Source organism: Halichoerus grypus, chromosome 6 (assembly GCF_964656455.1).
Source record: "Halichoerus grypus chromosome 6, mHalGry1.hap1.1, whole genome shotgun sequence".
In the NCBI taxonomy this organism is placed as follows: domain Eukaryota; kingdom Metazoa; phylum Chordata; class Mammalia; order Carnivora; family Phocidae; genus Halichoerus; species Halichoerus grypus.
The window spans coordinates 104,761,387-104,779,025 of NC_135717.1; the positions used below are offsets into that span (position 1 = coordinate 104,761,387).

Genomic DNA, 17,639 nt, shown 5'->3' on the forward strand with positions numbered 1-17,639 from the left:
GCTCCCCTAGAAGGCACATATTAATGGTGGAGTATGTAACACTTACTTACATTGACAACCACCAACTTTTATATATATCGCATTTTCCCTGCCAAATTTTTCCTTCCCTTCCTGTGGTGCTGAGCTTACCATGTCTTTTATTAACTTTCTTGCCGTCTATGGTTATTCTGCATTCCAGATCAGCAGTGTCTGGGAGGAGTAGAATGAATAGAGAAGGTAACCCACATCTGAGCACTGTCCATGGACTGTACTGTTGTGTCCTCTAGCCCGTAACCTCTGTCGGCACCAGGGAAGAGGCTAGACCTGGACTTTCTTCCCATGTTCTGTATGCAGGCTACTCACCTGCTGCTCCTTCCCTCCTTCATGTTCTAGTGTGTCACAGTGTGGGCTTAAGACCATGGAGTTCGAATCAGACTTCAGGGTCAGACTCTAGCAGTATCATTTCTTAGCCATGTGACATCACCTCACTATGCAAGTTTCTAAGCTTCAATTTCTCTATTTTGGGGTCCTGTTTTAGAATTATTATGAGGTTGAAACAAATAATGTAAAGAATACCATGTATTTTCCGGCACTTAATAAATGCTAGCTGCTGTTATTGAGTGACTCTCATGATCACCATTACAGTTACAGTTACTCTTTATTGATCCCTGAGTACTTTCCATATGCCCAGCACTGTGCTACGAAGTGGGAAGAAAGCAGAGAACAAGATAGGCGCGGTCTGCACCCTCCCAGAGTATTAGTCTGTATTCATTTTGTCTCCTTATTAGGTCAGAGGAATCTCTCCAACACTGCAGCCCAGAGATTTCTGTTTTTCCTCCCCGGAATCCTAGATTAAAATGTTATGCAAATATTTATATAGGGACATTGTAATATATTGGCAGTTAGGTTCTATTGTACTAGTAGGGTTATATATAATATCAAGTAATAAGGGCTTTAAGGAAAACTAAAACAAGATGTGTAGTTCATGGTAGAGTGCACTTGTAATACATAGAATAATCCAAGAAAGCCTCTTTGAGGTGACATCTGAGCAGAATCCTGAATGATGGGAAGGAGTCAGCCACACTGATGTCTTGGGGAAGGTCGTCCTGGGCAGAGAGAACAGCAGCTGCAGAGACCCTTAGATGCACGCATTGGCTGGTTGGGGGTGTGGGAACAGCAGGGAGACAGGAGTGCCAAGAGACAGTGAGTGAGGACAAATGGAACTGAACGAGGCCAGGGCAAGTAGGGGCTCGTGTGTACAGACCCCTAGGTCGAGGGCAGGATGCCAGATTTACCTTCTAAGTGTACAGGGTGCCCTCCGAGAGTTCGGCCTCTGTGGTCGACCTTGAGAGACTGGATTTGAGAGGATGGAGGCTGGAAGCAGAGAGGTCGGTTAGGTTATGGCAGCAGGGGTATCAACGTTTCTGAGAATGTGTTCTGCTCTGTAAACAGAAATAACCTTTGATTTCTAACCTGTTCATAAATTGGGATCTGACGATACTTGTTTTTAAAATGTATGAAAGTAAAAATCTTGGGAGAAGATGGCTTTCACTCTAAATACTTCTCACATCTCAGTCCTCACTGACGAGCCATATTGACGCACAGCACAGGGAAATGTTCCAGACCCTATAGCAAATGCTCAGTCTTACCATCTTTACTTAAATGTTTACTTAAGTGTGTGTAGCATCCCAAGAGACTGAGAACTATGCCCAGCTATTCCAATCCATGTTTCTAAAACCATCAGAGGAAAAAAGTCTTCATGAAATATCTCCTTTCAATTGGAATAAGCTGGTCTGTCTTCTAGAACTTTTCCATGCCAGTGTTTACATACTTCTTTTGTATCTTATCTTTTAGCACATTATCAAATTACAGTGATTTGAAGAAAGACTCTGGTGTGAGCCTGAATGTTCCTAGAACCCCAGGAAGGCATGGACTGACAACCACCCCTCAGCAAAAGCTCCTCTCCTCACACCCACCACCGAAGCCGGAAGATGACGCAGATCCCACTCAGGGTGTACAGCCTGGTGTGGCTAATGGTGTGATGGCAGCACCAAACCAGGTGGGATGTGAGGAGGATCAAGTGGCCACTCGTAGCCCAGAAACTCCAGTTCAAACCTCTGAACGCTTGCATGCTGTGAACTTAGTGAATGGAGAGGGAGAGGAGGAAGCGACCACAGGCCCTGCATCCCCCACAGCAAAGGACTATGACGGAAATGTTTCTGACAGTAGCTGCAGGACTGCCAGAGTCAGCCAGGTGCTCCCCCTAGAAGAAGAAAGGGCGGACACGGAAGCCAAGGTGCAAGAGCGGGAAGATGGAGAAAGCCCTCTGGAGCTGGACCAGCTGGACCAGCACCACGAGATGAAGGTAAAGCATGAGACTGGCTCATAAGTAGGAAGAAGCACCAACTGTTCCACTGTTTTTAAAACTCTACTTAATAGCACCCGTGAAATGAATGAGTCAGATCACCCACACCGCCAATTAAACAATTTTTAAACTTTAGCTGCTAATGGATGTTTCCCCTACTCTATGAGGAAATATTTCACTTTTTCTGGTGTAGTTTCTGTTGATCTTTCTATTATGATTTCAAGAGTCAGAACATTCTGAAGACTTTAATATAGGAAAACCACAAGCTTGTTTTTTTTTTACTTAGAGAGGAAGAAAATGTTCTTTGTTGCTCTAGATATTAGGGCTACATCCCTAATATTTATGGGCTAAGCAAGAGGAAATTGTATAATTTTCACTTTTCACACATTTCTAGTCTAGACCTGGAAGAGTAACTTGCACCAGCAAATGTTTCATTTAAGGACACAAATACGGAAGTATTCACAAATTAGTCAACAGATTGTAACCGTAACTCTTTCCAGGCTTCTGAGTGTTTTTTTTTTTTTAAATTTGTAATTAGTATAGTTTTAAAACAATCTACTTAATCTTGGATTTAGAAGCCTCTTTAAAGATCATCTTAGTTAAGCAGTTCATTTATAGAAGTAGAGACAGTTCCAGAAAGCTGAAGTGATTTTTCAGGTCACAGTAATAGCCTGGACCCTTGGTGCCCTGACTCACAGGCCAGTATTGTGTCCCTGATGCAAAAAAATCACAAACTTAAGTGTGTAAATGCAGGAAGTATCCACAAATACAGCATCCACGAGTAATGTTCTGGAGAGAGGGGAGGCTGTGGCAAACTAGAAGTTCAGATTGTTTCTAAAGAGGGCAGCAGTTCAGTGAAATTGCTTCAATGGCATGTATGTCCAGGTGCAAAATCTAAGCTTACAAGGAGCTGATTTGCTGGTGAGATATGTTCATAATTTACCTGGGCGACAGAGAGCTTTGCTACAATTCTAGGAACAAGACCACTGCATTTGTATTCTTTATTCCTGTCAATATGGTGTTTTGGAAGAATTAATAAATACAGCTTTTACAAAGTACCTGGAATTTCTCAGATCAAAGGTGCAATAGAAGCATCATTATACAGTTCCCTGGAAGAGAAAGTTGTTTATGTCTCTGAGGACCAAAAAAAAAAAAGAAGTTCCCATTGCTCAGTTTCTCTTTTTAAGTATAAATAGTAATCTGTGTAGGAGAGTTGAGAATTGAAAATTTGGCAATTATAGGAAAATCTGTAAATGACAAATCAAGTTCTAAATTTATTTAGGATTTTTTATGGTGCCGTGGCTTAAGTGGCATTAACATAGGGAGAAATTCAAAAGGACTAATACTAAAATCAGAGTAAAAAGTGATTGACTGATGTGTTGACAACTTTAACTAAAACGAAATCCACGTTACGGTACAGTTTTTACTAACCCTGAAAAAGGTCCCAAATAGACAAAAAGCCAGGGATTTATTTTCTACCAGTTAGTGAATAAATTTTAAATACTGTCAGGCAGAGAAAGTTTAAATAAGGAAGTGGGTGGAAGAAAAGTGAGTCATACTTGGTAACATTATCTGAAACATTAAAGAGACAGGACATTGCAAAGTGCATCTCTTCACTACATCTTGATGTAGTGGTAGATTTTAGTGCCGCTGTGCTTGAACCATGGTGAACAGAAGAGGAGGTTAGAATCAAGAAGCTCAAGACTCCTACATTTGTGCTTTAATAGTTGGGATGATGCCACCAGCAAGTATTTATAAAACAGTAAGAGCTATTCTTATTAATATTTTCATTGATAATGCCTATGGTTGCTGGGTAGTACTTTTTTTTTCCTGTCCTGTATTATTATCTGTACATTTTCATAGATGAGTGGTGTTTGGTTTGGGAGAGACTTAAATAGGGGCTTTCTTATTAAGCTAGTGCAATGAAGTACTACAGCTGGCCTTTCTCCTATACGAAATATAAGTAGTGGATGGCACATGCTGTATCCAGGAGCAAAAATGCAATTTTCTCTGCAGAGCGATTGATACGAAGACACCACATGAGTCTCTCCTCTAAAAGGGAATATTAGGGGGCGCCTGGGTGGCTCAATCCGTTAAGCTCTGCCTTCGGCTCAGGTCACAGTCCCAGGGTCCTGGGATCGAGCCCCGAATTTGGCTCCCCGCTCAGCAGGGAGCCTGCGTCTCTTCCTCTCCCTCTCCCTGCAACTCCCCCTGCTTATGTGCTCTCTCCCCCTTCCCTGTCAAATAAAGAAATAAATAAATCTTTTTAAAAAAATAAAAGGGAGGATCAGGATTTAATTTCTACACGGTGATAATATGTTCTCCTTTGTTGCTCTGGTTGGTGACTGTTACATTGCCTTTGTTCAAATATGCAAACATAAATGTTAGTAATGTTAAGATGGTAAATTTTATGTTACATATATTTTGTCACAGCTAAAAATGAAAAATGAAATGTTAAAAATAAGTAGTATATAGTAGAACCATTGGAACCAGGACGTTTTGGTGCTGCTTCTGGCTTGTCCACTAACTAGTGGTATGACCTTAAACAAATCAATTAAATTATTTGTGCCTTTAGTTAGAGGATATTAACTGGGTGTGATCGTAAAGCCCTTTTCAGTGGTGATGTAATAATAATTTTTTGCTGTTGTTTATGGGTATCCTCCTTTGTTAGCATAGCCCATGTTGTCAGCTGCCTCTTGAACTGTTTAATGTGTTGAACCTCTTAAGATACAAAGGAATATCTGGGTTTCACTATGCAGACAAGTGAAAAAAATTACTTCAATCTTTATATAGTTCAGTGCAGAGACTTACATCACAATAGTCTTAGCTAAGTTTAAACAGGTATTAAATGTAATGGCTATTTCTTAAATGCCCGCCAAGAATGGGAGAAGGAGGAATTGGGGGATGAAGGGGTAGGAGCAGAGTAGCATCACCAAGATTGTTCAGAAAAGCAGATACACATTAAAATAGATCTTGAACAGTCATTGTTAATAATGAGAACTGACTTGAAAATCGTCTCAGCTTATGTAACTTTCACTGATACCTGATGTATTGTGATCAAGAATCACTTCAATGGTGAATACAGAATATTGTTACTTTTACTATGTGAAAGATAATACCTACCTCATTGAAACTATTGTCCTTACCATACTTCAGCAAAGCTACGCTTTTCCAATATTTAAACTTTTTGCAGCATCAGTGATCTAGAATATAGCCAGGCACCTCAAAATAAGCAGATAGTTTTGTTGTTTTTTTTTTTTAAACCTCTGACTTAAAGGAAAATTGTGAGCACTTTGTGACACCTTTAGCTCTTACCCGTAAGGTGTTATCAGTATCTTTAAGGTTAATTATGTATTACAAGAGATTAAAAGACTGAAGTCTACTAAGGAGGAGATGTCATTAGAAGGAAACCTTAAAACCCTTAAGTGACAGGGGGCAGGAAACTGTCACATGTGTCTGCATACTTGAGGGCATCAGGGGTAACAGTATTATAATCCTGTTTGGCATGACAAATTTGGGTTATCATAAATAGCTTAACTATATTAAAAGACTCAGGTAAATGGGTCAGGACATTTTAGTATGAATTTCATTTAAAAATGTTTTTTTTTTTTTTCTCAGATTTATGTGCTTCAGTGGGTAAGCTTCATTAGAAATGCGTTAATGTGGAATGCATTCATTGATTATGCCATATAATAAACACTTCTTTTTATAGTTTTCATGAGCCTTTTAATATCCAAGGTATCCTTTAACAGGTTGTATTTGTAGATCTTCCTGAAACTTATTAGTGTTTTATTAGACTTCCTCTGTATTTCATATTGTAAGCCAAATATAAACAATGCAGATGTATGGTTTCTAAGACTAAAGTTGATAGAAATTATGAATCTGCTATTGCAACATAATAAATCTAATAATAGCAGTTTTATCAAGAATATTATAGACACCTTTTAAATTAGTCCTTTGTTTCACCAAAAATGAAAGAAATTATATAATAAAGTGAGGAATTGATGAAGATAGAAATTTGATACAACTGATAGAGAATTGACAACCTGGAGATTTATAGAAACATTTTTTTTTAAAAAACTTAAATTTTTTTCTAGTGCCTTATTTTTTTAATGAGCATTTTACTTATGTTTTAACATAAGGCTTGAGAGTTTATAACCTTTGAACATACTCAAAAATTAAGAAGATAATCATCTCGTAAGGAAAAGAATGACAGAGAATCAAATTCAGAAGTACTGCAAATAGAAAACCAATGCTGTAATCCAGGTTAACTCACTTTCCTTTTTTTCCCTTTAATTTCACTTAATTGTGAATCTTAACACTGTTGATTTTGCAGGATGTAATGTGAGGTATCAGAGTTTTCTGGGAGTTAAAACATAATGCTAACCTTGATTTTCTCTTCCTTATGATGGGCTACAAGTTCCTTTTTGTGAGGCTTTAAATTTCTTTCCCTTTACTTCTTGAAAAATAGAGGGGGATAGCTGTTGAGATCATGTTAGACTTGAAGACAAATAGTAAGTTACTCCTTAGCTCTGTCTTCTCTTGTCAACTCAGCTTCCATTCCAAGAATGTGAAAGACAAGCAGAAGCAATGGAATCATCCAGCTTCACTAATCAGTCTTTGTTGTTGCTAGTATTACAGTGAAAGTTCTCACTGAAGTTGTAGGAGTTTTAAAGCAAAGTGTTGAATAACAGAAAAGTTGTCCCACTAACCATATGGATTGGATAGTTCATAAAAGTCTTGAGGATAGCTTTTCTTTATTCACTTAGAACTGAAAGGTGAATTTAGAAAGTTCTTTATTTTGTGGAGACTCCATTTAGTATATTGGAAAGGTATAAAAAAGTATAATGAGAAAAAATGAACTTCAAAGAGCCTGTACCTGAAAAAAACACCTGTTCCATTTGTAAATTTAATGTGTGGGGCTTACTGTGCTAGGTGCTAGAAACAAATGAACAAGACACACCCTGCCTTCAAAGCCTCGGTCTACCCAGTAGAGAGACATAAGTAAATCCCCATGCTATGTGGTGTGATCTGTGCTTCGCAAACACAGATGAGGAATTACCTGTGCCTGGGGGAGGGCTGGTTGAGGGGCAGGGTGCTGAGAAGCAGTTGAATTTAGCTTGAAGCAAAGTGATGGGGAGGTTGCTAGGGAGTTGAGAATGGACGGGAATGGGGTGAGGTAGGGAGGAGCAGCTGTATCTAGTCAGAGACAAGTGAATAGATGCCATATTTGTGGGTGTTTCTGGCCCAATAAGAAGAGGCCAGAGGGCTAGAGAATTGTGTGAGGGGTAGAAGGATAGATTTAAAAAGAAAATATAAGCTAAGGACAAATTGCAGTGGGTTTGTATGCCTAAGCTGTATCTTTCTCCCCTGAAAACAATGGATTTTTAAAATTGTGATAAAAATTAATAATCCTCATAGAAAATCAAGAAAATGCAGCAAAGCGTAGAAAATACAAATATCACCCATATTTCCAAAGAGAGCTGCTTTGGTATTTAACATTCCAGCTTGTTTTTCTGAGCTGATATTTGAAAAAAAAAAAAAATTTTTTTTTCAATAGCCTAATGTATGGTAGTTCTGCATCCTGTTTTGTAGGATTAAACATAGGTGTTTTCCTGTGTTATTTCAAACTTTCCATAAGCCTAATACTATCTGGCCTCCAAGGCACTTAATTAAAGCATGGAAGTGACATGATTATACCATCTGTGGATTTTAGAAAAATGAGTCAGATAAAAGGAAAACAGATGGACTAGTTGTAAGCAACTGCAGTAATCCAGGTGTGAGAGGATGAGGTCCTGGACGGATGCGGTGGAGGGTTAGGACAAGGAAGAGAGATTTCTGAGGGCCTCCTGATGGAGGTAGGGAATGAGTCATGTTCAACTTCTAGCTTGGATGAAGTGGCAGATGGTGTATCACTTACTGAACTACAAGAGAATGGAAGGAGCGGTGTATTTGGAGGGCAAAAATTTAATTGGGTTTAGACATACTAAATTTGAGGGACTTATGGATTGTCCTCATGAAGATGTCTCAAACAAAAATGGAATACTCTGGAGACATTACAGTCTATTGGGTAAGGATGAAGACTTTAGAATTAAAAGAGATGAGTTCATACCCCAGCTTTGTCACTTACCAGCTAGGTGACCTCAGACATGGTACTTTAACAGAATTCGGCAGGTCTTGGTTTCTTAATATGTTAATGAAATAATTGAGGTGGCAGACAGGAAGGAACATAATTGTGTTTGGAATGTTGGGAGAGGTAGAGTTGCTAATTAGGTTAGTTTTGTACTACTGAGTTTATGGCATCTGTAGGACATCCATTTGGAGATATTAATTAAGCAAGTGGAAATACAGATCTGGAGCTCAGGAGAGAGGATAAGAATGTAAGAGGATGTACGTAAGGGTGTGATTAATATTGCCGAAATAGAATGTGCAGGAACAGGAAGAAGGGCAAGGACCGAGCTGTGGAGAGCACAAACATAATCAAAAGGGGAACATAGTAAGTTGTGTGAGAGGAAAAAGAAGAGAGAGCAAATCATGAGAACCACAGGGTTTGGGGGGAGGGGGCACAGGATTATTGGTGGGCTTATAAGGATGGTCATCATTTAGAATATGAAACTAGGAGTTAGTCTGGAGGCCTTGGCCTTACTGGGACATTATAGCTAACTAGCTCAGAGAACCTGGGTAACCAAATTAAATGCAGTACATTTATATTGCACATATACTATTTGCAAAGTACTGCAGAAAATACAAAGAGGAAACAGCTCAAAAGGAGTATTGAGATATATAACCATTATATAAGAGGTAAAGGGGAAAAGAGAACTCAAAGATAAAGTCAAGGTTCAGAGCATGGCTGAGAGGGTGAATTCTTCCTTGTTAGCCTAAATCGAGAAGTGGGGAGAGTCTGGAACTCGGTGAGCGAGATACTAAGACTACAGTGTAGAGATGACTCTTGGGCAGGGTGCTGAATGTGTCAGTTTGGGAAGTGCCCCCATAGAGGCCAGTGAGGTAGCCTCAAGGGGTTGAGGACAATGGAGAAGGTTAGCTCTCATGGTGACTTGTGACTAAGATTCTGAGGGCCAGGATCAAAGGTAGCGGGCATAATCAACAGTCTCCCCAGCATTGCTGAGTGGCCTGAAACTTAAGAAAGAGAAGATCAAACTTGCAGGGGGAGTGAGGCAAGGTCTGCAAATCAGCAGTACCGAGAGAACAAGGAGATAATGGAGTCAAAGATGGAGTTTAACAGAATGTTGACATGAATCAGGAGGTTTGGGAAAGCGAGGTGTTTGGAGGTCACAATGCATCTAAAGATGCTGTTTGGCATGGGTGGGAGAGAAATGAAAAGACCAGATCTTAAAACACAGCAGTTGTTGTATGTGGCTTACAACAAAACAAAACAAAAAGAACAATATACCATAACCTGGTGGTCAAGAAGACAGGCTCAAGAGCCAGACTTTCTAGGTATGCAACCCAGCTCAGCCACTTACTTACCAGTTGTATGACCTTGAGCAGGTCACTTAAATCTCTCTGTGACTTAGTTTCTTCATATGCAACATGGAAATAATAATACCTATCTCATAAGGTTATTACGAGGCAAAGATCATTGAATCATTGTAAAGGATTTAGAACAGTGCCTTAAAACATAATGTGAGCTGTCTGTTAGATAAACATAAAATAAAGTTCTGTTTCCTCATTTGTAAGTCAAGATGAACAGACTCATGACCTGAGATATCCCTTGATAGATCCAAAGTTCAGCATATCCTGCCAGGTAAGTATTCCAGCAGCTGTCGGTTCCGTGTTAAGCTGACGTGCTCCTTTGCAGGATGCACAGAGATAATTTTGCATGCCACTTCCTTTTTAACCCTGGTTTCCTATAGTTTGTTTGTTTCTCTTACTTGAGGACCATAGGTTATTTCCACATAGTGCAGTCACTTATATGCACAAGGTTTTAACTCTAGGGAACTATCATCAGAAAATACTTATGTTACATAATTACTTTGATGGTCTGCCTAGATTTGGGATAGGTTAATTCAGTTATTGATTGTGAGCATATATTAAATTCTTCTTTGTGCCTTAATTTCTGCAAAAGGCAAAGGACAATTTAGTCTAATGTATACTAATTGGGTATAAGAAGAACAAAGTTCTCTCTTTGCTACCACTTACTTCCTGTCTGATCTTATGCAAGTAACTGAATTGTCCTTCTCAGTGTAAGCTCTCTTTTGCCCTTCTCCCTACCCTATCTCGAAAGGATATAATGTAAACCTTCTGATTAAAAGTTCTCACTTGGCTATTCTCCTGTTTTGAACTGAATAAATAGTATAGATAGGACATCAGATTGGAAAAATATTGGTGCTGGGTCGAAAGTAGGCTTGGCCTGTGCTCCCAAAGCTTCCTGAAAGATCATGCTAAGGTAACAAACTGTTTATTCTTGTGATACTATACAATGAAGCCCTGGGAAAGGAATAACGTGTGTGTATCATAGTGAGTATTCTTTTTCCTGTAATGTGAACCTGGTGATAAATTTCTTGCTGATTACAAATCTTCCCTGAGACCATGTGACCTTCCTTATGGCATTACTACATGATCTTAATTGAACACAAAATCTGTATTTTATTCCCTTACCTTCTCATTTTCTTGTCACACAAATCCACAGGGACTTCTCTTAAAGAGCTGTAACAAAGCAAGAACTTTATTTTCACAGACCCAAGATTTGAATCCTGGCTCAGTCACTTCCTAGCTATATGATTTGGGGCAGGTTACCCATCCTCATTAAGACACTGCTTCCTCATCTATAAAATGAGAGGATAATGATACCTGCTTCACCGGATATTAGTAGGATTCCACTAGATAATTCATGTGAAGCACGTACGGTAGTGCCTAGCACACAGTAAGTACTCTCTAAATGGTGGGGGCTGTCATTGTCTCTCACTTGTGATAGCCTCCCTTGACTTCCCTGTTCTTTAGTATAATGAGAAAAAAATTTATACAGTTCTGGAATATTGGAATGATGGTGTCAAGACAAGTTAGAGACTTTAAGATGCTTTTTGAGATGATAGGCCAATTATGTGACATTCAAATATTGTGATCTCATTTTAAATTGTCACCTGGAGCCATATAGAAGACTTTAATGTCTAGGAAGACATTAAAAATGACCTATCAAACTGTTGATGCATCTCATGAATTGTGGTACAAAATCAAGTGTTTATTCCCTAAGTTGACTCATCTTGTTATGAAAGAATGGACTTCAGGGAAAGCAGAAACATATGTATTCATACAAAGCCACATCTGCCTTCTCCATGGAAGAATTTAATTAATTGGGTAGAAACTTCCAGAACCTAGAAACATTCATTCTGGTCCTATAAAACCCAATAACTTATGTACATATTATTTTAAATATAACCTATAATGAATATATGGAAAGAGCAGTTTTGATTCAATGTATTTAGAAAAAAAAATTCTTCCTGCTTAAAATGAAATCATGAGAACACATACTGAAAAGTTAAAAAGCATAATTGAAGAGTAGTAAAGCATGATATCAATATCTGATTCATTTTTATGTAACTGAAGGCATTGCCTTTAAAGCATCTTGTAAGAAACTCTAATTATTGATGAACCTTTATGAAGTTCTTTCCAAAATATCTGCTCCCCTGCTTGGTGGTTTTGAGGCATGTGGCAGTGCGTATGGCACTGAAGATGAATCACTGGCTCCACACAAACATTTTCTGCCTACCCAGTAAATGAAGTCTGTGAGCTGCAGTGGGGGCTCTTTGTCTGGGCTCCTGCCATATGGAAGAGTCATGCCAAAAGGTCTGAAAAGAGCTGCAGGAGCTGGTGACATCTGTAAGTGGGGAGGCAGAACTGACAGTGCAGCACATTCATGAGCCAGCGGGCACAGTGACTCACCACCAGGCTGAACCTGACCTAGTGGGAATGGAGCGGATCCCTGCTGAAAGGTTACTGGACGTGTGCAAGTGCACTGTGCAGAGAGAAGTAAGAGAGAAGCAGAGGAAAGTAAATTGTGTAATCTTTTACTGTAAGAGGCGTACATCTTGCCTTTTCAATTGGGATTGTTTAGACATACTCTATTGTATTTTTGTTTGAGGCAATACTCTGAGAATCAGCTTTCAATATAGGACATAGTTATCATTTGCAAGTGAAAAAAATCTGTTTATTTTATAGAAGAATATCAAAGGTAAGATGCTTTTCTAATAGCATATTTGTTATTATTTTTAGAAGTGAAGTCTGTGTATTAGGTTCCAATAGAGGCAAACAGGATTTTTTATTAAATCAATATTGTGTAGCCATTACTGTTTTCCAAAGAATCTAAAGAATATATGACTTCTTAGTAAAGTGCTAAGCACAAAGTAGGGGTTATATAGTTTTGAAGTGGCAAATAATAAGAGACAATATTCTATAACTTGACCTATTTAACTTTCTATTTTAAAAAAATACCGTGCTATATCCCCAGTGTATCAGCAATTTTAGAACAGGTTTGTTATTTAAGCACAAGTCTGATAGAGTAGTAGAGACCCATGCATGCAGACGGATCATGTATTTCTCCCTAAATGTACTCACAGATGAGTTTCAGTAACTAATTTTTTAAAGTTAGAAGCCATTAGGGGCGCCTGGGTGGCTCACTCAGTTAAGCCTCTGCTGTTGGCTCACGACATGATCTCAGGGTCCTGAGATCGAGCCCCACTTCGGGCACTCTGCTCAGCAAGGCGTCTGCTTCTCCCTCTCCCTCTGCCCCTCACCCCACTCCTGCTGTCTCTCAAATAAATTTCTTTTTAAAGATTGTATTTATTTATTTATTTGACAGAGCAAGAGAAAGCGAGAGCAGGAACACAGGGGGAGTGGGAGAGGGAGAAGCAGGCTTCCCGCTGAGCAGGGAGCCTGATGCGGGGCTCGTTCCCAGGACCCTGGGATCATGACCCGAGCCAAAGGCAGAAGCTTAATGACTGAGCCACCCAGGCTCCCCTAAAATCTTTTAAAAAAAAGAAAAAGTTAGAAGCTATCATATCATTACATCAAATATGACTGAATTTTTAATACCTGATAATTACTAGAATGCTGAGAAACCTGCTATAAATAGAATTTATATTAGAGAAAGAATGTGTAAATTAAAATGCCTAGTAGATATCCCATTTCGTTTTCAAGTGGATAGTTTGTATTTTCTTAGTCTGTATCCCTTGTAGGCACTTATTAGTCTTGTTTCTTGTTGCAGAGAAGAGTTAGAGTGAGAGCGAAGGGTTTACTGACCATGACGTAAAGTCCCATGCTCTCCTATATGATTGGAATCTGATTTGGTTACCTTTTAACTGTGTGACTTGGGGCAAGTCACCTGGCCTTTCTGAGCCTTGGAATTTTGTCTTTTATGTGTGTGTGCTGCCTATAAAACAGGAATAATGTATCTATTCTATAGAGTTAGTATAAGGATTAGTCAATTTATGTAAAATATAACAGTGTCTTGTGCATAACAAGCAATCAGTGAATAAGTGTTAGCTGTTCTTCTGGTGAAATTGTTGTTTGGGTCGGTGATTTCCTCACCTCCACCACAAAAATCCCTAGTAACTTTTCATACACCTGTATGTGAGTGTTTAAACTGAATGTCAGCAAGTTTACTTTTGCTTATCTTTGTGTTGGTTTTGGCAAGGTCAGGGTCCTGACATTAGAAGCCCATCTGTGTGGAAGGACACAGCTTTTGCTAATAACTCCTGGCATCTCCCTTGGATTTTGCAAATTGTGACCAGGATACCTACAACTTGCCAAGATCAGCTAAAGTATGATTTAGAATCAGCAAAAGATTGTTTATTATAAGCTTCCTATTTAAGATCCTGTAGGATGTGGAAGACCTCAGGAGTGACTTCACTGCATAGCAGTAACAGCCAGTATGACCTGTTGGTTAATGAATTCTCTGACTCATAAGAGATGTATCATTTTATCACGGCACAAATTTTGCTGGGTGGTTTTCTTTAGAGTTATTTGTCAAACCAGAATCAGAGCATAGGAAAGTGTGCAAGTAAGTCAAAAAGATACAGTAGTACCACTGTTAGAATAAGGGCTTGGAAAGAGCAAGCCACTAATACTAATGACAACAAGGATGTATCTCAAATGCATTTTGAGAATTGGAAGAGGCAAGACTCAAAAGGCACATACTGTGTGATTCCATTTACACAACATTCTGGAAAAGGGCAGATCTATTAACAGGAGCTGGTGATAGAAGAGAGGGGTGGGGCCGAGAGGAGGGAGCCCCAGTGCATATAGCCTCATGTTTCATTGGCGCCTGAACCAGTTACTGTATTCTTGATTGTTACACCAGTCAGGGCCTAATTTTGATCTGGGGAATGAGGGTAGTTTCTCCAAAGGAAAGGCTACATAGTAGTAAGATAGATGCTCTGAACAAATCTGGGTATCATTAGGAAATGGAGGGAAAGGATGTCAAACAGGCAAACGATAATGCTAATACTTTACCCTGAATTTGTTGTTTAACCAAAACCTTGGCTAACTGTGGGATTTAATGACTACATAGTTCTTATTTCAGTATTTTTGAGACCACAAATATTTAAACAGTATTACTTTACCTGAAGACTTCACGTAAAAATACCTCATTTCAGTGCTGCTGTAAAAAGCAAAATGATAACTTTTCACATTAGAACAGATACTGCATAAAGCATAAAAGTAGACCTCATATGCTGAACACAATGAAGCATTCCTACAGCTGAATAGGATTTTATACATAGTTTAAAATGTAGTCTTTGCACAAATTAGACACTGGTTTAAAATATACTTTGTTCTGCTTTCCTGTTAGTTTTTACTAAACCCTTACTATGCTTCATACTTGCCTAGAATGAAAAGGATACTTCAGCAAATACCTAGGTAGAAATTTCTCAACAAAAAGATGTTTAGGTATAAAATAGAAAATGAGTTCTAATAGCACCAAACCCAAGAGCTTTGGATAGTTGAAGAAGGCTCCATGGACAAGGAATGGAAAATCAGCAGGCCATCCAAAAAAAAAAAAGTAAGTCTTAAACACCTAGAGAGATAAAGCAAGAATGTATGCCATGGGGGCACCTGGGTGGCTTAGTCGTTAAGCGTCTGCCTTCAGCTCAGGTCATGATCCGAGGGTCCTGGGATCAAGCCGCATCAGGCTCCCTGCTCCATGGGAAGCCTGCTTCTCCCTCTCCCACTCCTCCTGCTTGTGTTCCCTCTCTCGCTGTGTCTCTGTCAAATAAATAAATAAAATCTTAATAAAAAAAAAAATGTATGCCATGCAGAGAGAATGGAAAGAAGAAAAGTTTGGGAATGGCCATGGACATGTTTTATAATGGTGCATTAGATTGGTGTGTTTGGAGGGAAGGGTGCCTGCAAAGATACAACAGGAAAGAAGTCTGAGGCAGTGAGTAGAGATGAGATTTGAACAACCCTGAATGATACACAGAGTCTGGATTTTATCCTGCTGGTGAAAAGAGGACTGTTGGAAGTTTTCCTTCTATGGAAAGTAGAATGATCTTGGCAAAGCAGAGTTAGAAAGATTGCTCATACAACAGCATGCAAGGTGGGTCTGATTAGCCAAAAAATGGTAGAATCAGATCAACTGGGAGCTATTGATTGGCTGGGCTTGACATATGGTATGAGCAAAACCGGGTGGCAGTGATGAAAACTTAAAGGATGGATGCTAATGATATAATATGAGTAGGAGCTCATAGCAGCTGGATTTTGTGGTAGGGAACTAAGTTTAGAGAGATTCAAGATGCCAAAGCCAGGTAACTGGAAAGGGATGGAACCATCATCAGGCTGGTAAAGTTCTGGTGGGGTGGGGTGGCATGGGGTAGGGTGGGAGGTGGTAAGATAGAGGTTTTCCTGAAAAGATGAGTTTGGTCTTACATTGACAGCATGTCAAAGTGGTAATAAAAGTGCAACAATAGTTAGGTTTGTGTTATTGCTACTCATTCATTCATTCAGCAATATTTTATTGAATGCCAGTATTTTATTGAAGACAAGAGAGAGTTCCAAGTTAGCGAGAAAAAAAGTGTTCCCATTCTCATGGAACTAGCAAAGCTATACAAATATATTTAAGGGCTAAGTAAACATACACTGAGGGAATAATAAAGTGTTTATATTTAAGATAATATGGGTAGAGGGAGGGGAGGATTGATGAAACAAGATTAACAATGAGTTGATAGCTGTTGAAGCTTAGTAACGGATACATACTGGTTCATTTTACTGTTTACTCATATGTGATTGGAATTTTCCCTAACGTTTTTTAAAAAGGCAAAAAGTTGGGTACATAGAGCTAATAATTAGACAAGGTATCTGAGAGAATGATGAAATCATGGCTAAAGAGTGGCCTGAGAGAGGCAGGGAGAAAATGAGCCAAATACAGTATCTAAGAAAGATAAAAGGTGTTTTAAGAACAAAGATGAGAGTGTTAATTTTGACAGAGGCTAAAGATGTTATAAGTTAAATCTAGAAGATTATTTTAATTTTGTTCATTTCTGGTTGGATGGCCCTTCATGGCTGAAATGAATTGGGTACCTGAGAAGCTTGAGAAAACTGTTTTGACCATTTGATAAGGTGTTTATTACTTGAAAAATATGTCCAGGCTTTATTTCCTAATATGTGAACATCTATTGTATTTTTAGGAAACTAATGAGCAAAAGCTTCACAAAATAGCCAACGAACTTTTGCTTACAGAAAGAGCTTATGTCAACCGACTTGACCTCTTAGATCAGGTAAGATTTTCCCTTTCAGGGTTATTTTTTGGCATTGTACATCATTTTTAGTAATCAAGGGGTTTTAGGAACTATAAGAAGGGCATGACTTTTTGGCCAGTGAAAGCTTTTTCTTCAAGGAAATCTTTAGGATTTTTAGCTTTGTCAGTGAATTCACTAGACACAAAGGGTTTTCAATTCATAAAGAGCAGATTCAAGGACTCTCTGTGAGTCACAAAATGCCTTTATCTGTATCTTTCAACACTAAACACTAGTATGTTTCTTGACCATTTGTTATGATCCTAGAGCCATGTTACCCTTATAATCTAAATAAGAGATTGGTGATTCTAATTCATATGTGAATATGTCACTGATTCCATTTGTCTCATGCACTCTTCAGCCCCATGTGAGTCATCTGAATTAATGGAGTATTAGGGCCAGAAGAATTTTGAGCGTTCACTTGTTCAAACTTGTAGGAGACATCTAATACAGTGCCTGGTGTAAAGTTGCATAGTCAATATTTGTTGGTAATGACATCCTACTTTTTCACATTTTGTACTCTCATCATGGAGCCTTGAGTATCATTT

General features: G+C 38.8%; 1 protein-coding gene across 10 annotated transcripts in view; it reads left to right on the forward strand.

Moving 5' to 3' along the window:
* Positions 1 to 17,639, forward strand: part of FGD4 (FYVE, RhoGEF and PH domain containing 4) — a 211,653-nt gene that overhangs the window by 158,182 nt on the left and 35,832 nt on the right. For 9 of the 10 annotated variants that reach the window (XM_078075867.1, XM_078075868.1, XM_078075872.1 and 6 more), the window contains 2 exons: positions 1,834 to 2,344; positions 16,984 to 17,073. In XM_078075867.1, the coding sequence (XP_077931993.1) occupies positions 1,834 to 2,344; positions 16,984 to 17,073 (601 nt within the window). Of the gene's footprint in view, positions 1 to 1,833; positions 2,345 to 2,365; positions 4,107 to 16,983; positions 17,074 to 17,639 lie in introns of those variants that run through there. The other variant, XM_036075385.2, reaches the window with a different exon arrangement.